At 52.5% G+C, this 20276-nt stretch overlaps 7 protein-coding genes across 7 annotated transcripts; 6 read left to right on the top strand and 1 right to left on the bottom strand.

Annotated features, from left to right (window-relative positions):
* Positions 1 to 1922: 1922 nt before the first annotated feature.
* Positions 1923 to 5729, top strand: MIND_00886300 (Pkinase-fungal domain-containing protein; the record flags this gene model as incomplete). Its single annotated transcript, XM_037365516.1, has 7 exons — positions 1923 to 2087; positions 2142 to 2252; positions 2300 to 2361; positions 2411 to 3036; positions 3090 to 4609; positions 4984 to 5052; positions 5103 to 5729. 7 exons carry the CDS (start codon positions 1923 to 1925, stop codon positions 5727 to 5729), a joined length of 3180 nt encoding a protein of 1059 aa, XP_037218758.1.
* A 1142-nt stretch (positions 5730 to 6871) lies between these two features.
* On the top strand, positions 6872 to 7588 carry MIND_00886200 (uncharacterized protein; the record flags this gene model as incomplete). The annotated part of the gene is made up of 5 exons (XM_037365515.1): positions 6872 to 6930; positions 6975 to 7003; positions 7052 to 7395; positions 7450 to 7473; positions 7520 to 7588. The coding sequence occupies 5 exons, from the start codon at positions 6872 to 6874 to the stop codon at positions 7586 to 7588; spliced, it is 525 nt and encodes a 174-aa protein (XP_037218757.1).
* A 1404-nt stretch (positions 7589 to 8992) lies between these two features.
* MIND_00886100 (uncharacterized protein) lies at positions 8993 to 10021 on the top strand (the record flags this gene model as incomplete). The annotated part of the gene is made up of 2 exons (XM_037365514.1): positions 8993 to 9305; positions 9354 to 10021. The coding sequence occupies 2 exons, from the start codon at positions 8993 to 8995 to the stop codon at positions 10019 to 10021; spliced, it is 981 nt and encodes a 326-aa protein (XP_037218756.1).
* A 1501-nt stretch (positions 10022 to 11522) lies between these two features.
* On the top strand, positions 11523 to 14377 carry MIND_00886000 (Na-H-Exchanger domain-containing protein; the record flags this gene model as incomplete). The annotated part of the gene is made up of 7 exons (XM_037365513.1): positions 11523 to 11663; positions 11710 to 11766; positions 11812 to 11944; positions 11989 to 12134; positions 12186 to 12477; positions 12523 to 13592; positions 13637 to 14377. Exons 1-7 carry the CDS (start codon positions 11649 to 11651, stop codon positions 14375 to 14377), a joined length of 2454 nt encoding a protein of 817 aa, XP_037218755.1. The 5' UTR covers positions 11523 to 11648.
* Positions 14378 to 14710: 333 nt separating this feature from the next.
* On the top strand, positions 14711 to 17455 carry MIND_00885900 (Pkinase-fungal domain-containing protein; the record flags this gene model as incomplete). Its single annotated transcript, XM_037365512.1, has 4 exons — positions 14711 to 15187; positions 15236 to 16424; positions 16474 to 16697; positions 16748 to 17455. The coding sequence occupies 4 exons, from the start codon at positions 14711 to 14713 to the stop codon at positions 17453 to 17455; spliced, it is 2598 nt and encodes an 865-aa protein (XP_037218754.1).
* A 121-nt stretch (positions 17456 to 17576) lies between these two features.
* Positions 17577 to 18767, top strand: MIND_00885800 (uncharacterized protein; the record flags this gene model as incomplete). Its single annotated transcript, XM_037365511.1, has 6 exons — positions 17577 to 17620; positions 17681 to 17838; positions 17893 to 17909; positions 17954 to 18350; positions 18407 to 18468; positions 18519 to 18767. The coding sequence occupies exons 1-6, from the start codon at positions 17580 to 17582 to the stop codon at positions 18765 to 18767; spliced, it is 924 nt and encodes a 307-aa protein (XP_037218753.1). The 5' UTR covers positions 17577 to 17579.
* Positions 18768 to 18909: 142 nt separating this feature from the next.
* MIND_00885700 (Methyltranfer-dom domain-containing protein) lies at positions 18910 to 20053 on the bottom strand (the record flags this gene model as incomplete). The annotated part of the gene is made up of 4 exons (XM_037365510.1): positions 18910 to 18975; positions 19029 to 19156; positions 19201 to 19745; positions 19797 to 20053. 4 exons carry the CDS (start codon positions 20051 to 20053, stop codon positions 18910 to 18912), a joined length of 996 nt encoding a protein of 331 aa, XP_037218752.1.
* Between the last annotated feature and the right edge of the window lie 223 nt (positions 20054 to 20276).

Here is a 20276-nt window from a genome sequence, read left to right as displayed (position 1 = left end):
TAGCTTTTTCTCCCAGGCAAGTCGGCGTATCCGAACGGGGGCTTCGGAGGGGGCAGGGGGTGCGTCTTTCGTTTCAGGCTCGTTGTAAGGCAAGGGAGTTGATTCATCATACAAACAAGTGAAACGATTTATGGACGCGAACGAGGGCACACCAGTCACTCGTCGCGGGGACAAAATCCTCTGCCGGAGCCTCCGAATGCGCTCCTGCTAAGGCCGCGGTGTCGGACAACCGCGCAAGTAGCTCTCCTAGCATCTCATCGCCAAGTTGCTGGATCACCTCGTCGAGGATGTCCATATGGCGAACATCGGCGGGGAGCGGACAGTCCCGAGCCAAGTGATTGGGGTCGCCGCATCTGAAGCAGGCTCGACGAGGGGCCCCCGAGCCCTAGTACGATCCAACTCCATAGGGACGGGAGCCGGAGGTACCGGGACGGGGCGCGGGCCGCGGGTGGCGCAGGTGCGGCCACCGGGCGGATGGGGAACGGAGTTGCCGAACGAGTGATGGGGAAGGCGCCGCGGGAGCTCCCGGCGGTCCGCGGGGTAGCCGTTCCCTTAATGAGCTTCGCTCGCACCAGGGCTTCATATTGTCGGAAAGCCCGAGTGCGCCAGCCTAGATAGTCACGGAGGTCTGGGGGATCGTTCGAAGAGGTGATGCCGTTGTTGATCAAGGGGTCAAGTCCGTGGCGGTACTTGGTTACCTTAACCAACGCGTCTTCGAAGCCAGCGAGGTCCATCAAGTCCTCGAAGTCGTCGGTATATCCGTAGACATCCCGCGTTCCCATGTGATAACCCGCGCTTCCAACTTAGCGAGCGCGAGGTCCTGTTCGTTCTCCTCGACGAACCGAAGGCGAAACTCGGAGAGGAACTGGCTCCACCGAGGGAAGGGGAAGGGGTTTTTGCTCCCATGACGCTCTGCCCATTGCTGAGCAGGTCCCTCCGCCATATAGGACATGGCGTAGCGGACGGCCTTTTCTTCGCTCGGCTCTCCGTTAACTACGAAGGCCTCCGGGCAAGCCGAGCGTAGGTTTTGACCGCGTATAGGAAGGCGCGGCCGCGTTTGCGATCTCCGTTAAACGCAAACGGGGGGTTTGGTCGTAAGACCAGTTTTGAGGCGACAGTAATGTCACCAAATAACGCATCCGCGTCGGGGGGCATTCGGAGATGCCGGCGGCGGTTCGGGAGCTGCCGGAGGTGGTGCGGCAGCGGAAGCCTGGGAAGCAAGGTGGGTGAGGAGATTGGTGAGGTTGTCTAGTTTCGCCTCAAGTGCGTCCATGCGCGCATCAGCGTCCGGAGCAGCTCCGGTAGACATAGCGGGCGTAAAGACGACAAGAGCAGAGGAGGAGGGGTCAAGTGGCAGGGGCGGTGACGAGGGGGGGTACGGACTCGTACTCCGAGCCTGAGTCAGCACCAAACCTGGCAATCTTGACCGGTTAATCCCGTAGAGAGTTTCTTCTGCTGTAAGAGCAACCCTGGAGACTCCGACGAAAGCCTAGCAGGGGAGGATCCAAAGCGTGAATAAAAGCTACGGGAAATACACGGAGGGACCGACCTAGCAGGGGAGGATCCAAAGAGAAGAAACTCTAAGGGTCCGCCTGCTAGGGCGCCAACTATATACTGGTCGTCCGTAACTGCCGACGTAGAGCGCAGAAGGCCTGAGCGGCGTCGCAGGCTCTGTCCCAAGGTGATCGTTGGGAGGGTCTTGACGGATCGGTGATTGTGCGGGCGAAGGAGGCCGTGGACGATGGTCGGGGTGGGTCGGAGCGTCCGAGGGGGCGCCGGTCGGATGCTCCTCGGATGCGTTCGGAGGGTCCGAAGGAGGCCGAAGCGGGGGTTCCCCTGACAGCCGCATCGATCCTAACTTCAGTCCGCCTCAAATTGAAGACCCAGTCGATCCAACGTGCACAATCAATGGAGACTTTGATATGTCACAGGCGGAAGTTAGTCGCGCGTATGATGCTTTCTGTGTTGAGCATGGTGGCAATGCGACACACATTCTTCACACGTATCTCGCCAGAAATGTTCAACAACCCACGCAGCAGTCGCGACGGGCAAATTTCAATCGGCTTACCAAAGACTGCAAGGCCTCGGTATGCTTGTCTTCCTTTATCTGCAGACCAATGCTCACATTCCTTATTACTTAGCTTGTTCGTCTTGAGCGCGCTGGTTTCGAAGGGTTTACAGTTGTCGTTGCCCCAATAATAAATCAAGACAAGGACCTTGGTTGGGCGCATGCGACTGGGAAGCTCCAATCGGTAGCGTGACTTTTTCCCTCTTATCTTCTTACTAATACCTCTCGTAGTATCCAGATGTGTTGCATGCAGACGAAAATGATATCATTGGCTTGTTCCAATCGATTGCCTTGTACGTCGCTGAACAGAGATGCCATTGCTCTCTACTGATGCTTCTTTAGTGGAACTGAATTAGTGCCAGTAGCGAAAGCGTTCCAAGGAGCACTCAATGGTAGTACCACTGCGTCCAAAGTAGCGACCGGTAGCGCGACTACCTCTGCGTCCAAAGTAGCGACCGGTAGCGCGACTACCTCCAACGCAGCAACTGGTAGCATGAGTACAAGTCACAATCCGAAGGCGCCCGCACCCAGCAAAAGCATAAAGGGGAAGGCCAAAGCTACTTCCCCGCCGTCTTCTGACAACGACAATGAGGGAAATACCACAAAGACTGCCCACAAGGCTTCTGGTGGTGCCAGCGCTGAAGCCACTGAGGCTTCGAGAGCCTTGCGAAAAGAAATGGGAGCAGCGAGCATCGAGGATGTTGGCATCGACATTTTTCATTCGTTCACCCACAACGGTTTTGCCTGGAACCAGCTTACCTCGAGGGTTCTCCTGCCTGAACGATTCCGCATCGTCAACTTTCCAGCCATTACTCCATTTCCTATCGAACATCGGATGCGGAAGGGCGTCTCTGGTCTGACCAAACGCCAGCGTCAAGGGCTCGAAACAGCATTACAAAGTCGGAAGCTCCATCCTCAAGCGGGTATCCGTATCGAAAGAGTCTCTGATCAAATACCCGATATTTCCAGTGTGTATCTTCCTTATGCTACCGCTCTACTACATTCTAATCGAAATTTTAAGATCTCTTGTTGATACTCCGACATGATTATACTCGCCCACCACCTTCCCCCACGGCTGATGAGCGCCGAATTCGTTGTTATTGGCGCTCAAGCAGTAAACGCCCCGTGTACAATCTTGATGCGACCGACAACATCTGGTTTTCGATGTTCGACTTGGACAAGGACCCAGAGCCAACCAATGGTCAACCGCTCAACAATCCTCCAACGATGATCTCCAAGACAAAAGCAAAGACGGTCTCGAAACCAACGAGCACAGTTGTAGCAACTACCAAAAAGGACCGCAAATCAGCTGCACCTGCCTCGAGCGTCGAAGCGAGCGAGACGCCATCGGAATCAGAGTCGGATGGAGATGGAGAAGCCAAGATGGGAGCAAGCGACAGTGATTTTGTTCCTCCTAAGAAGGAGGGCAAATCTATTCGGCCTAAACAGGCGACTCAGCAAGTTAGAACCCACCGCCAAACCTACATAATCGACTCCAAGTCAGAGGACGATGACTACGATGACGCTGCCCTCCCGCCTTTCAAGAAGGTCGCTCCAAGTCAAGATCCGCCACGTCGCCAAGCTTCAACGAGCGGAGATATTGATGTCGAGATGCACAATGCTAACGGTCCCAATGAAAAGCGTCAACGCAATATACGGGCGCAGGTTGGAGGAGGCGCAAGAGCTGTTTCCGAAGTAGCGCCAACCCATCGCAATAGTGCCAGTCAGCAAGTGCTTCGACTGCCTTCTGAGGCCGTGAATGTTATCCCAGAGGAACGGCAATTTGGCCAGCGCCGTGGCGGCTTTCTTAAGCCATATCAACAGAAGCACGATGATTCCGAGGATGATCACGGAGGCAATGGATCATCCCCTTCGCCTCAGCCGAAACCAAAACCTCCAATGGGTGTTAAACGACGTGCTGCGGGACAACCTACCCAGGGCGAAGGCACAGCAGGTGGAAAGCGGCCACGAATGCTCATGGACTACGTCGACATTACCCCTCCCTCGAAATCTGGCTCAAATTTGAAGCAGACAAAACCAGTGCCGACAAAACCAGTGCCGACAAAACCAGCACCGAGCAACCAAAGACAGCCCCCTCCTGTGGGTTCGTTGCAACGGCCAGCACCCAAGACTACTGGTAACGCTACCGGCGACTCTCAAGCGGCCCAACGTTCCACGACAAACACCATTCCGGCATCTGCCCCTACTCAAAACACTCGAGCTCCTCCTGGTGATATTCCTACTAGCGACAATCGTGCTACACCATTGGTTCCAGAGCACCGTCCTGCTCCCTCCGTGGCTCATCAGAGACCCCAGCAGAACAGTAGCGCTCTGCACGCTGCACCCGGCGCCATCCCGGCTCACGTTGGTAGATCCAGTGATGCCCCGGCCTTCGTTGCTGGTTCCAGCACTGGTACCATGATATCTGCTGCCCTTCTTCCGGCGCTCGTCAGACAATGGGACACACTCGATGAGGGGAGGAAGGCGTGGTATCTCGAGAAGATGGACGATGACATGCAAGTGAAGTTCCTCGGTCTGCTGGTAGGCAATTTTTGAATTGTAACACGCTCGTTTCTTGGACTGTTTGCTATCTTGCTTCCCCTGCTGCCTGTGTCGCTATCGCTATCGTTGTTACTTGTAGTGTGTCATTGTTGCTCGTCGATGTTGTGAATACTGTACTTTGTAAGTTGTAGCATATTGTACGCCCTCCAGAATTGAGTTTTTCATGTTTTTGACATATGGATGATATGACATGGAAAACATTACCTTGGTGCTGCACACAGCTCCCCATGCTTAAGCTTCCGCTGAGGCTGCTACGCAGTCTACTTCATCCACAGCCCTCTTAGATAATTTTATTACTTACAAACTAGTACATCTAACTAGGTCGTACGTAAGGAATTCGGTAGCTTACTTAGGTGACACCTGGCTCGAACCGCATCAAAGCCAATTGGGAGGAGATAAAAGAAACCCTGAAGGACATGACTGTAAGTTTATTGTTGGTTTTCCTTGCACGAAGTTACTGAATACCGTGTAGGGAACGTTTGCATTCATGGCCATCGCTATCCTGGAGGAGCGTGGCGAACGTCACGACATTGTCCATGATCTCGAATCCGTATACTGGGTTTTGATTTGGCTCGTCTTGCGCCATACGAAGCACTGTCATCCTCACGGAGCTAATGCTTGTCGTAACCTCTTCGACGCGCCTAAGGCAAGCGGCAAGTTGGCGTGGCTGAATTTGAGCTCGTCAACTGAACTACTTCCGGACAAAGAAACGCCCCTTCGCGAGCTGCTCCTCGAACTCGCGGAAGTCATTCATGTTGGTGCCCTCACGCTCCGGCATGTCAAGCAACCAATATCTTATGAGAAATGGTGCACAATGCTACAGGATGCTCTTCGATTGAGCGGGTGGCCTGTCAACGACACCGCCATTCCATACAAACTCGTTTCTGCCAACAAGCCTCATTTGAATGGAGAAAAGGCTCGGCAGTCCCAAGCGCGCGAGCGCAGATCAATTCAGCAGCAACAACAACTTGGAGCTCCTGCTGCTGGTCCCTTGAAGCGAGGTTCAGATCAGATCACGGATCCCACTTCGCAGGCTAGTAAAAAGCGCAAAACGACGCCACCTTCGTCTCGTCCGGCAACCTTTGAGGGTAGTCCTTGACTTTTTCTTGTGTTGCTTTTTGTCCATGTATTACTTCTGCACTGTTGCTCTTTTCGACTTGTATGTTCAATTCACGTTGGACTTGTACTAGTCGCGCCGTAGACTATGATGTCTTGTTCATATACTTCTGTACTATTAGCTATCCGTTTGGGTGATGTCTCCCGCAGTCAGACTGGAAGGTGGTTGGAGATACAGACTGGCCCACTGGCACTCGACTTTCATAACTCATCACCAATTTTTGATCCTCCTGATCTCCTTTTTCTCCGTCCCACTCACCCTCGGTCGGTATTTCTCTCCATACAGCCTCCTCGCCTCGGCCTCCGTCAAATAGCGCAAGATATCATAATCACTGGCCGCCGTCATTGCAGCATCGTGTTCCGTGTGTGTTTGGCCCGAAACGACGACTTGCACGCCCTGTTTACAGAAACGGGGACCCCAGCTTACTTCGGAATGGCGTAGGAAGACGGTGATGCGTTGGGGTGGGACGCCAGCTTGGAGGAGATGGGCGAGAGCAATGGTGTCGGTGCCTCGAGATTCGAGAAGGTCCAACGACAAACGAGTGCCCGGCGGCGATGGCTGTCGCGAGCCGCGGGATATAGTGGGTGGAGAAGAAAAGGGGTGCGGGCTCGAGAGGACCTGAAATGAATGCAGTCAATGTTGCGGCCAACGCCGTCCTGGATTGTGAGGCCATCATGGACAATGGTCAAGGGTCTGGCGGAGTCGAATCACTTCCGAGTGGACCATCCAACCTGGGGAGTCGGGACTTCCAAGCGTCTGGCGAATTCGAGTCATTTCGACAGTCCAACCTGGGGACTTGAAACATTATTACTGACATTTCAGAGGTTTTGGCTAGCCTTTCCTCAACCTTTTCCCAGGACAACCAACGGGACTCTTGCTCTCCCGATACCGACCTCGTGTTGTCAACTCAGGAACTCGCCATCCTTTCCCGCAACCCTCGATGCGCCGACTGTCAACTTAGGGCGGGCGCGCAGATGCACGACAGAATCTGCTTTGAAGCGATGTCAGGGAAAGTCTCTTTGACAAGTTGAGGCTGGGTGGGCGCTGAGACGCTTCTAAAGGATATATATCTTGACGACTCTTAAAAGGGCTCTCTGAGCAGCAAATTATCCCTTATCTTCGCGATGAACTCTCTACTTTTCATCGTCTGCGTCGCTTTCAAATTTGCTCTGGCAGATGTCTTGTATGTTGACCGGTATTTGGCTCCATTGCTAAATCATTCCTCAGCGTGTTTGACCTTCACCCGCCTTCGAGCCGCAAGTGTTTCTCCGAGCCACGTTTATGTCTTCACTGATTCGCCGCAGCATCCACTTGTATGGGCTTTGTCAACTCGAGCATCAACGCCCCCAGCACGCTCACCCCGTGCTTCACCTCCCTCCCAACCCGGCCGAACCCGCCCACCCAAGGCTTCTTCGCGATCTACCCCACATCTGTCGCCCAGTCCGGGGACTTTGGTTCAGTCGCGGTCAACATGGTCACCAGCTCGAGCACAAACCTCTGTCTGACCGTCCCCGGCGGCAACATCGACGACAACGTGCAAGTCCAGGCGCAGACATGCCTCAGCCCGGCCAAGAATCGGCAGTTGTGGCGGATGCTCAACGGTCCGTCGTCAAACACGGTCATCATCCAATGGGACGCGCAGGGCAAGGTATGAGCTATCCTTTCCGTTCAGTGACACTGCCTGATTTCGGCTGCAATATAGTGTCTGACCAAAGCAGGAACAACGGTCGGTTTCTATCAACAATGCTACCCTCTTGACTGAATTAACATAGGTCACAACGGTGGACTGCAACGGCTCCACCTCTCAGGTTTGGGCAGTCACATTTGGGGTTACGCGTTAATTCAATAATTATGGTTGATTCGTGGCGAAGAAAACTGTTTCAGTTCATGTGAGAGCTTGTGTCGAGTACTTCGAAGATGAGTCATGCTCAACGCTTCTGGCTAAATAAGGTAAAAACGTGATCGCGTTGCTGACTTAGCATGTCTGAATTGAGCAGATACAAGTCCGATACATTGATTAGTAGAAATACATGTCGTACAGTAGCGCCAAGCGCTGAGGGTAGGTAAAAAGAGAGACGATCGCCCAATGGGGGGATTTAATTGGAGGCCAGCCAATGAAGGAGGGTTGCAACGTGTGTGTGTGGGTTCATCGCGGTTTCGTTCGCTTGTGGACCGTGGCGTCGTGAATGTGGGTATGCGTGGAGCGTGTGATAGTGGTATGCGATTAGAGAGGGATAGGTGCGACTGGCAAGGATGAGCGTGGTTGCCAAGCGTGAACTTAGAGGTTATGTTGCTTACGGGTGGAGATAAAGAGCCGTATTCGCAGTCGTTCAAACAACGATGCATGACCCAGAGGATCCCAAAGTCTGGTCAAAGTCTGTCGTTCCGATTTCTGGAAACTCCTCCTCGAGTGACGGGCCCTCTGGGCGCCCAGACGGAGGTGTGGATGCACGTGGCTGCTCGGGGGTCGACGGTTTGGACGGGTAAGAGAAGATGGAGATGGTGGTGGTTACAAAGGCGTCCATTGCTCCAAGTAGCTTCGAGGTAGCGGTCGTGAGAAAGGTAGATATGGTGGAGGGGCGTGAGGACGAGCAGGGGAAAAGAAGGGCACGGCAAGACGACCTGGAAAGTAGACGACCAGAAAGTGGGGTTGAAGGCCGTGTTGTGCTTGACCCTTGCTTTTAAGTAGCGGCATGAGAAACGAGGCTCCCGCGCTTATTGTGTCGGTTAAAGAACGGGGCGCACAAAGTCACGAAATGGCATCTTTGCGATGGAGACCACAATAGCAGGACCTGAGCAAAGACAATTGGGGGTCACGGCAGTGACCGGACGTGAAAGGCAACCGTTATGACTAATCGCATCAGTGTCATCCGGGCTTCCAACGTGATTTCGTCCTCTTCCACCAGGATTCCGCCACGCCATGCAAGAAGAGCCCGAACCCGTTGGAGAATAAATTTAGCATGCTTCATCCAAGCTGCAGAATACTTGCAATTCTCAACAATTTACGGTTCACTCTCATCGACGACGACATGTTCCACAGCATGACTGCCGTCCAGACTCCAGACGCCGCCACATAAACTCTGGGGAATTCACGGCTACCTAAAACCCTGTCTGTGAACGCTCCACTAGGAAGTCTGAAAACTGACGGGGTCGGTGAAACATTCTGGGCTCTGTCTTTTCCCTCTCGAGGCGATAGGAGCTACTCAGCTTCTCTCTTGTCAATTGACGCTGGACCTCATTTTCACATGGTCTACACTAGCCCTCCTGAATTCCACGAAATGGCGAGCAAACCATCCTCCACATCTACGCCCACAGGCATGTCCTTGCCCAACGAAACATGGATCAACATCCTCGACTACATCTACGATACATACACGCTCAAGTCAATACTCTCCGCGTCGCGACATTTCCGTGTCTTGGGGCTAGAAATCGCCTTGCGAGTTCTTGTCTGGGACACCGCAGAGAAGACCCACAGTCGGTTGGTGTCCCTGTTGCAAAACCCGGAGAAGAGGTGCATACCCCGAGTTATTTCAATGAAACTTGGAGCAGTTCCTTCGGGTGCGTTTCGCTTGTTTTTTCGTCTTTTGCTGCTCATCTATGTTGCAGCGGCGGACACAATCAGCATTTATGAGTTGCGCGACTCAAAACTCGGTCAACTGCCGGACCTGCAAGAGGCTGTCCGTCTTCGTTCTTTAGGGACACTATCCAATCTGCGTTGTCTCACCATCGTCGGAGGATCCATTCTCACGCATTTCTTCGACACTTTTCGCCAACTTCGTCGTCTTGACCGGCTTCGACTCCAGTCCTGTACAGTTTGCGTGCCTCATTCTGACGTGGAGGACTTGCTGTACGAGCCAGACTTGACGATCACTTCCCTTGTTCTGATCGACATCGTTCTGTGCAACCCAAGCAGCCAGGTATCTTCCCAACTTTGGCACAGAGTACGCGAGTTCTCAGTTATCTCCTCCACCGAAACAACAGCATATGCCGAAAGCCAAGCGACGCTGTTTCTTCCTCATTTTCCCAACCTAGTTCGCTTGCAAATCCTGGGGGTTACTTCAGACGAAATATGGATACCAACTGTCGCGGCGCCGCCTATTCTTCCGCTTCTCCAATCGTTTTCGGGATCATGGGACATGGCGATGAGCATCCTGGCTTCCGGAGTCCACTTGGACCAAGTTCACCTCCTTGATGCGATATCTGTCAAACAGGCAGCTCAGTTGATAGAACGGCTCACTGCCACACGCACCCTCCAGCTCGTGCTCGATGACTAGGACGAGTCACTTCTGCCACTGATTGCAAGTATGCTCCCGAGTTGCGAGACGGTCGGCATCCTCTATGAGGCCGGCGGCCCTTCTTCGGTGTGTTTTGCTGCCAAAAAATTCATTCTGCTTAGTTTGGACGCAGGACTTCCTTTTTCGGACTATTACCGATCTCCTTCCCTGTCTTACCAACATCAAAACGCTGCGCCTCCATCCCACCGAGCACTCGCTGGTCCTGCACTCGATTTTCAGACGCCGGCATCCTTCCTATAGCACTTACATGGCGGCACAGCGTGCGTTCCACCGAGACTTGGCGATGGGGAGGGTGCGGGTGCATCCTCCGAGCCAAACAGAGTGTATGCGCTATGTGTCAAGCTGGGGGAGCGTCAGTTGCTCGCTGAATAAAGTGGTTCTGGTGCCGAATAAAGAGTGGGTGCGGGAGCAAGACTCGGAGTGGGCTTTGAGAATTGAGGAATCAAGTGATGACATTGCTTCGATGTATTAAAGAGCACAGCGTAATGAGGTATTATTGAGGTTCTGGATTGCGGCACACGACTTTGTTAGCGTCCAGAGGCGATAACGACGATGTCAGTCGTTAATCGATCTAGCGCTTGAAGAGCTCCTGGGAAACCAAATCTGGATCGTACATGTCGTATGTCTTCAGCACAAATGAGCCGTCGAGTTCCCGACTCCAGGCCCAGGGTGATCAGGAGTGGATCACAGTATAGACACCGAACTGGGTTCTGCTTGAGAACTTTGAACTTCAAAGGGAGTAGGTTGGGCATTGAGGGTGTTCCTTTGATAGTAGAGCTCATTAGCAGCGGCGAAAACGCGTTTTTTTTTCTCTTCTATTTGTGTGTCATATCTCTGTTAATTTTTTTCAAGTGGAGCCTGCCACAATAGTTGTTTACTTGCTCACAGGACAACGACTCCGAATCTCAACCTCTAGTTTTCGAGCAGTTGAGTCCTTCAGAGCATGCTCAAGAGGCTTGAGGGCATGGGCTTGAGCAGGGGGTGGAGGTTTGGTGAATAGAGACCACTCCGCTAAATTTTGCTAAATTTCAGACTGCTAATAAATAAGCTCTAGTATCCACTTGAAATTCGGCATGTAGGGAATCACGTAGACTGAGCCTGAGTGTGCTGGGAACACGAAGCAGATGGCCGGACCGCGATGCTTTCCATGAGAGTATGAAGAAGGCGTGGAGCAGTCAGTCTTGCACCACTGACTACCACTGGACCCCTTATGGATGTCCTCAACGGAGGCTAATGTGGCGGAACGTGGAGAGTTGCTGGTTCGCCATAAAGTTGATGAAACACGTTTGATTGAGGGTACAAGTCATGAACAGGTTAAAAGAGCTTGGCAGTGGTCATTGAGAGTCTCTTGGAAGAGCGAAGGGTTCTTTGTTTAAATATTTTTGGAGTGGGAGCACTGACCTCATTGCTTCACGGAGGTCAACGGCAGAACGGAGCTGTAGCACGCGATCGAATCCAGTCAAATCCCAACGCCTCTCTGTTCAGAACCGCCACTATCCCTCCCTCCGCCTTTTCCTTCTGCGGCGACGTCGTTTGGGGAGAAGTTGGTGAATTCAAGGTAGCCAATCAACTTGCGCGATTTTCGCCATTCGGGCAACCGGCAAGAATGGTCTTTCATCCCGTGAGTAGTCTTCCTTCTTCCTCCATCGACGCCCACCAACTCTTAGATCGACGTAACCGTGCCCCATGTCGCCTATGCAGCCCTGGGGGGCTTCGTGGTCTTGGTATGTGTCGCTTTTGCTTGTGACTGGTTCTTATGCACAAAATAGTTTGGGATGTTCTCCCTTTTACTCCGCGAACGCCTTTACATCGGTGAAGCTTGCTGGTCCTTTCTATTCGGCGTAGTAATTGGACCATACGGCGCGAATATATTCAATCCGCGAGGATGGGCTGGCGATAATGGTGTGTTTCCTCAGTCTTTACTGTGATTACCTGACGCGCTATAGTCGAGACCGTCAATACAATAACACTAGAATTTTCTCGCGTCGTCCTTGCAATAGGAGTATTCGCTATCGGCGTCGAACTCCCCAAAGCCTACATGCGCCGCCATTGGCAGAGTCTGTTCTTTCTATTAGGCCCCATCATGATTTGGGTCTGCTCCATCTTTCCTTGGCTTACCGTTCGTGTGCTCATTCATTCATAGGGTTGGTTAGTCTCTGCGGGCTTCATTTTCGCCTTGATACCTGGCCTCAACTTCCTTTCGTCCCTCGTTGTTGCAGCATGCTTAACTCCGACCGATCCTATTCTTGCAGCTGCTGTCGTGGGCGGAAAATATGCAGATAAGCATGTTCCAGCTCATATTCGTCATCTCCTTGCGGCAGAGAGTGGCTGCAATGACGGCGCAGCCTTTCCATTCCTATATCTCGCTATTTACCTCATTTTGGATCATTCAACGAATGATGCGATGAAGGATTGGTTTTTGAAGCTGTGGCTTTGTATGCCCCGTCTCATTGGACTCTGCCTGTGCTGACTATATCTAGACCAAATTATTCTCGGGGTGGTCATCGGCTCTCTGATTGGGTTCGCCTTCCGCTATCTCATGAAGTTCTCGGAGCGCCACACTCTCATCGACAGACACTCCTACGTTGCCCAATATGTTTCTTTGGCACTGCTCACTATTGGATTGACCACTCTTTTGGGATCAGACGACCTTCTAAGCGCGTTTGCATGTGGCGCGGCCTTTGCCTGGGACGGTTTTTTCAACAGACAAACCGAAGAATCAGTATTCTCATCCGTCATCGATCTGCTCTTCAACGTAGCTGCCTTCGTTTACATTGGCGCTTGGATGCCTTTCGGCTCGTTTAGCGACCCCGAGGGGACGACCTTGCAGGTCTGGCGGCTTATCGTTATCGCCATTCTTGTACTTCTCTTCCGTCGTCTTCCTGCAATGATCGCGTTTTACCGTTGGATTCCTGACATCAAAACTTTCCGCGAAGCTATTTTCAGCGGTCATTTCGGACCCATCGGTGTTGGCGCTGTTTTTATCTCGACTTTGGCCACAGAAGTGCTACAAGAGAGCCCAATGGCCGAAGAAAACGAGCAGGTTGCACTGCTGATCAAGACTATACAGCCTATTTGTGCCTTTATGGTGTTGTGCAGTATTGCCGTGCATGGACTGTCTATTCCTGGATTCTCTCTTGGCAGAAGAGTGCATTCCGTGTCTCGGACGTGGTCTAGACATACGGGTACAGCTCATGCTCAACAACCAGATTGGTTGGACCAGGTTCGGAAGGCCGAAGGTGGAATCGTTGTGAATCGTGACCCAAATCGGGACCCAAATCGAATTGCAGACCTCGAGGAAGGCACGGGCTTTAGTGGACCAGAGAAAGACACTGTTAATGGTCGCTTGCAAGAGGAAATCGAAATCGACAGGAAGCAGCATAGCGAGAGTCCAACTGTCGTGAGCTCGGACAAGGACCAAAAACAGCGTCAAGTCGAGGCTGGTTTGACTCCGGAAGGCGATGTACCACCTGACGGAGAGGAGTTGGTGTCAGAGTGGCAGGAAGGGCATCATAGGATTATTGAACGGCGTGCGGGACCTGGGGAAGAGGTATGTCCTCTGATTTCGTTTTGCCTCTGTAACACAGGAGACAGGTTGAAGTGGAAGTTATCCGGAACGTTGACGGAGAAGATATATCATCTGCATATCGTGGCTCTGAAGCTGTTGTTCACAAAATGATGGATAGGCTCAAAGGCGCACCGAAGACAGTGGAGATGGATTTGGAGGCATTGGGGAAGAGTATAGAGGAGCGAATTTCGAAATCGCCGCTGCCTGGGTTCTACCACCATAAGGACCAAGTTGAGGATGATGATGACGACGGCTGGGCTTCTGAAGATAGCAACAAAGCAACACATCCTACTCCCCTTGCTGGTTCTAGTCGCCGGCCGCGCTCGAAGTCACCCAAGACCAAGTCAGGAGCCAAACGACGAGCCTCTACCGGTTTGAAATCTCTAGCCGTTCGTGATCGGGCTCCACCCACCGCAAGCTTGCCAGCCGTTGTTACAAGCCCTCCCCCGGTCGACCTTCCTGGCGATGACTCCCCTTCTGTCTCGATTCCTGCTCGTCCTCCGCTCTCTCCACATCCGTCAGTTAGCGCAACTGATTATGCATACCCATCTGCTGCCCGCCGAATTGGAAGGCAGTCTCGACTGGACAGTCTAAGGGCAGATGTAGCGACAAGCAGGAGAGGCTCGAGGGATGTGTCGCCTGCCAGATCAGTAAGATTCGCAGAGCATGATTCTCAGCGACCAGGGAGTGGGAGCGGGACGAACACACCACGGGCTGTAATGTTTGGTGATGATGTTCATGGAGAGGATGGGGCTCGTTCTGGTTGAATGCCGCAATCAAATCCTTAACGCATTTTATGACGATTTGTTAGAAATATCCATTGCATCTACTTAAATTAGGGATGAGGGATCTGTCGAAGCCCTTCATTTCTCTGTAATTTTAATCACTGTACTTATCTCAGCGAGGCTTCTGAAATCGCTATTGTCAATTTGTATGTCAGTTTGGGTCGAACGCGTCGGGTCACATTAGTCATTGTTGATTGTCACACTTGCTTCTTGTGCTTGGTTGGAACTGGCCCAACTTGGACTACGCATTGACGAGCTATATAGACCTTATTTGGTGAGGACGCTTTGTTTCCTCCATCTCTTTCTCTAACCATCATGTCCCGCTCAGGGACCAACCCCAACCAAGCTAGTCAGGCCAGCAGTGCCCATTCGCCACCAGCCGGTGGACGACCGACTACTGGGTCGGGTTCAGGTGGCAACAATCGCGCGGCAACCCCTGAACCAGTCACCAACTACGCCCAAGCTGCAAGCTACTCGCCCGCTCAACAACGGGACAAAGTTCCTTCCCAGCAAACGGCTGTTCGCTCTCAGGCAACGAAGGACGACCCTGACTCTATTCGTGACTGGACCGACATGCTCATAGCAGGCTACGGAGGAGTTTTGCCCATCGCCGACTTCTTTGAGGAATGCATGGGCTACTCGGCGACAGCTACTCTTCCAACCCAGATCAGCAGAATATTCGACCAATCAACGGAAGTAATTGCCACTACGAAGGAGAAGCTGAGGAGCATACCGAGTCTTAAGCGCAATCGTGGTGGTCGTAGAGATGAAAACGATATGCTGCCGTCCTTGGTCTGTCGCTCACTCTTCATCTGTTGCTCATTGACTTACATTCGTCAGATAAAACTCTTCGAAGCATTTGTCCAGAACTTTCCTCCTAGTAAACGGCCAAAATTCTTCGACCTCCATAATCGATTCATTCGTCCCCATTTGCCCGGCGAACATGGCAGTCGCCCAGACGTAGGCATTATGGACCCGAATTGTTCTCTCGAGCCGGAAGAATGGGTCTGGAACTTGATTAAGGCCATCGTCGAGTTCAAACTCCAACTTGACTTTATCGACGAAAACGGGCAACTGAAGACCGATGGCCAATCCATGGATGCCGCTACACAGTTGGCCAAGAGTGCACGAAGCTTGCTTATGACTTCCGGCAGCACTCATGTTTTCGTCGCGAGTGTCTTCCAGCACAAGTTTGCGCGCATTTTCCGTTTCGACCACGGTGGCTTCAAGGCATCAGAGAAGTTTGACTGGGTTGCAAATCCTCGTCCATTCATCGAGCTTCTCCTTCGTCTCTTCCGACCAAACAGTGGCTTATCCGGCCCCCTCTCCAATCGCATTGACGGCGATGATGACACTGCCCGGCCTGCAACGAAGAGAGATCTAGGAGAACTGTGGAAGGCGCTCCAGGGCCATACATTCTACAAGGACCTCCTTGATGAACCCACCTTCGAGAAGTATTGTCGTAAATACATTGCCGCTCGCCGAAAACCCAACGATCCTGACGCGCCAACCGAGTTGGTCACCTGTCTTCAAATCGGTCCACCGCTTTCTGTCTCAGACGGTCTCTTCAGCCGTGCCACCCACGTTTATCGAGTTGCTATTCTCGAGGACCTTCCAGAACTTACGATTTATGCGTTAAAAGACGCGTGGAAGCAGGGCTGCCGTCGCGACGAGATTGATTTTTATGACCTCATTGAAGACTATATTCGACAGTTGAATGAGGAGGAAAAATTCGAGGAGGACGACGACAGAACGAAGAAAATGAAGGCTGCAGGGATGGCTAAGTGTCATGGGATGCTCAATTTGTCCCAAAGCTTCAAGGGCCCCCAGCCTCCGTGGGTCTGGAAACCCGAACTTCACAAAACTTGCACTCAGCCCCTTCAAAGTCGTGGCGAAGAAGAAGAGGCTTTGGATATCAGTCTTTACGAGCGCTACCACACTCGGGCCCTCCTTACCCCTGTTGGTCGTCCGCTCAATAAGTTTCCGTCCACAAAGGCGCTATGCACGGCCATTCAGACAGCCGGTATGCGTGCGTATTCCCCGCCTAGTTTTGTTTCGCGCCATTAAGTGTTCTACAGACCACCAGGTTGCGTATAATGCCGGTGTTTTACATCGCGACATTAGTGAAGGCAACATTCTATTCGACGAGACGACTATGGACGATCCACTTCCACGGGCCTTTTTGGTTGACTGGGACTACGCGGAGTTTGTCAATGAAGGCATCGCTCTGTTTGAAGCCAAGTTCCCGGACCGGATGCCGATTAACAAGACGGCACTGAAGGAGAGTCTTAAGCGGTTCACGGTACAAGATTCAATGTTCAAGTTGTTGTCTTTACTGATCTTTTCATTCAGGGTACCCTCCCTTTCATGGCACTCGATATTTTGCGTAACGCTGGAAATCCCGGATTCGGTCACAAGCACTATCATGACCTTGAATCCCTCTTTTGGGTACAGATGTGGATGCTGTTCCGGTATACCGAGCACTGCCCACCTGACACATACAAGGCGCATGGCGGTCCCTCAAGCTACTTTTTTGGCTCAGGGGATGGCCTCCGCAAGCGATCCCTCCTATATGAGACTGTTCCACTCGACGGAACTGGCACAGAGAATGAGGTTCCTAATAATTTGCCGTTGAAGAGCGGCAACGCCTTGTACGATTTGTGCGAAGCTCTGCGAGAGGAAATCATCAAGCAAAACCCCATATTGCTGCCCAAGCCAGTGCCTCATACGGGACGCAAAGCGAGATCAGTCGCCCCCCCTTTGACCGCAGAGCGCACGTTTCTGTCTCATCCGTTGATCGAAGATATTTTTGATGAATACTTCCAACCAGACAAAATCTGGCCAGCCAACGATCGCGCACTCAAGTTCTTCAAAGAAACCGTTAAATCAGGCGGTGCTGGAGCAGCGGCGGATCGTAGAACGGCGGGTTCTGCGGCCGACAGGCTCACAAGCCTGGGCAGCGCAAGCGCTGGTCTAACGCATTCGCACAATTTGCGATCACGGGATGAGCCTTCGAAGGACATGGGTCGAGTTCTTCGGAGTGGTAGTAAGAACAAGTAAATGCTGTCTGTGTACTTTCAATACAATGAAGTGCCCTTTCGCGTGCCAATGCAAACCCTTGAGGCTTGGGAAAAGCAGTCAACGCGAAGTTGGCAGGTCACCTGATCGCGCCGGTGACTCCGACATGCGTGCACTTCGATTCCTTTTGACCTCGTCGCCGTCGATGTGAGTTGGATACCCATACTCATGTATTGTGACTCCGAGCAGCTCAACTTCACTTCTCAGAATGCTTCAGAATCCTTCCACTGCATCTGGTCATCCAGTACTTGATTCCACCAGTGACTTCAAGTTGAACACCGTGAAGAGCGCAAGTAATCGGAACCCACAGCCCAGGCGCTCGCGGGCTGGTCAAGGAAAGCCAACGAATGTAAGGCCCACACACTGTGAGCCAGCTCTTCCTGACGAGACTATGGCTGACTGACCTTCGATGCGAAAAGTCTTGTCTCTGCCAATCGCAAGTTTTCTCTGCTATTCATATTAGGATATAGACGACCTTAGGGCCACCATCCGGAGCTCCGCGCGCGAATAAAAGCGTTGCACGAAAGGGTACTCTCTCCGGACGCAACTGCGATAGAAGGGATCGACAAGAGCATCCTGGTTGACCCTCGCCGGCTGCATTTTACGCTCGGCGTCATGGCGCTCTCGCCTTCAGCCGCTGTTGGAACCAGCCCACCATCTATAACGACACCAGCGCCACCCACCCATACGCTCGATGAAGCCATCGCCCTTCTGCGCTCGCTGGAGCCAGCCGTTGCGGAGCTGACCGAGGGGCCATTGCGCGTCCCATTAAACAAGATGGGCGTGTTAAAAATGCAGAAAGGGCAAGCGGGCGTGCTATATCTGGGCCCGAAGGACGAAAAAAGCGAGGACACGATGAAGCTCCGTCGTGTTCTGGGTGAGCACCACAGAACATAGGCAGGGTTCAAGTTGGACACTCATAAAGGTTGACAGAGCTGGTTAACAGACGGTTCCGCGAAGAGGGATTCATCTCGGACCCCGAACGGCCTGCAGTGGTTCGTGTTGTTGTTTTGCCATCTGACATTTATTGACCTGAAATGTGCAGCTTCATTGCACCATCGTCAACGCGAGCCACAGAAAACCGCGGCGCATGCCGCGCACGTTCTCCTATCGCGAAATCTTTGAGATGGCCTCTGGGAATGACACCAATTCAAAGGAGCAGTATGTCGATGTGGATTTCGGGTCGTGGCTCGCTCCGGAAATCCAGTTGTGCGTCATGGGAATCCATGGGCCAGAGAATGAATACGTCAGCTGTGCATCCATACCCCTAGTGAAACCAAAAAATGAAATTTAAAACGGGCAATAGCTCAGTCATAGCTAAATAACATGACAACGCCGCAGTCTAGCCATCCACTTGCGATGGACAACTTTTCCAGTTCACATCGAGTCCACCCCAACCTTCAGTGCAAGAAAACCGTTTCGCACACAACAAAACATCAGGGATAATCTGGCAAGGTATCATCTACCAACGCGTGGTTTCCGCGGATGTTCAAGAATGACCACTGACACGGCTCAGTTTGCAGACAAGCAAAACGAGAATTAATTGGGTGCCCACCTCAGCAACTAACGGTCCTCTCCTTAGAAAGTTGACGTCGAGCAGATTGACTTCTGTCCAAAAGGGCCGCAGGCCGGCATCTTCAAGGATTGACCACCATTCGTCGATGCTTCCCAAGGAGTTACGTTCTAATGTGATTAGTTGCACTCCAGTAGTACGACCGCATGCGTACCAGCGATATAGCCAACATGAATCTCGATCAGCAGCTGCCCAAACGGGAGTGGCTTTCCCTCAAACGCGCTCACAAGCGAGAGCAGGGCATGCCATTCGGAGCCCTCGATGTCCACCTTGAGTATATCGACAAAGTCGTGGCCAAGCTCATCCATAATCCCCCGCAACGAATATTCTGGCGGCGTCGCAGAGTGGTTGTCCGCCCCGCCGCCAATCTTGTACGGAAAGAAATGCGCGCGATGGTTGACCGCGGCGTCAGCGAGGAGCTCCGGCCCGAACTCCGCGACCGAAAAATCGAAGCCGAAAACTTGGCAGTGTTTGTCTGCATGCAGGATTTCTTGCTCGAAGCTCGATTGGCGCTCGACACCCAGAGAGTACACGACACACCCGCCAGACTGCCGGTTGGTTTTCAGCGCACGCTCGACGCAGCAGGTCCATTTGCCCCCGTCGCCCAGCGTGCCGACGCGGTAAACGGGGCACGGACAGGAGAATGCGGGCACAAAAAAGTCCCAGAGCGTGTAGAACTCGGTGAACGGCGCGGGGAAGCTGTTTGTGGGTTGTAAGTAGTTTCAAGTCATAACTGACAATGGCACGTACGCGACTTTGTCCGATCCGAACCGCTGGATCTCGGCCTTGCGCTCCCTCACGACCTCTTGGTACCGTCGCTCATTTCCCTCCAAGGTCAGGTTGAGCCGGCTGGGCGACGAGAAGACTGCGGTCCAATTTGACTGGGCGTGCGATTCAAATGTTATGCGGGGAAGGGAGGGGGGGTCGATGTGGGTGCGCGCGATGAAGTAGAAGGTGAAAAGTATGCAAGCCGTCGCGAAGATTAACCAGATGGAAAGACGAGACATCGGGATGGAGAGAGGGGGAAGTGAGTCGTAAGGAAAGGAGGAACATCGATTGGCTCCATTTTCCTTTCGTTACAGTATGCTTGTGGTCGATGTGGCTTCTGGTGGACACAAAGAATTCGAAAGGGTAGTTGTTGGGGAAAGGGACGATGATGTGCTTACTTAAGAAACGAAACAAGATGCCTGCAAATTGATGATATGTAAAACATAATACATCGAGCTCTTC

The sequence above is a fragment of the Mycena indigotica genome (assembly GCF_014461135.1).
Source record: "Mycena indigotica strain 171206Taipei chromosome Unknown Mind.scaff0007, whole genome shotgun sequence".
Taxonomy (NCBI): domain Eukaryota; kingdom Fungi; phylum Basidiomycota; class Agaricomycetes; order Agaricales; family Mycenaceae; genus Mycena; species Mycena indigotica.
This window is presented reverse-complemented; position numbering and strand designations above follow the sequence as displayed.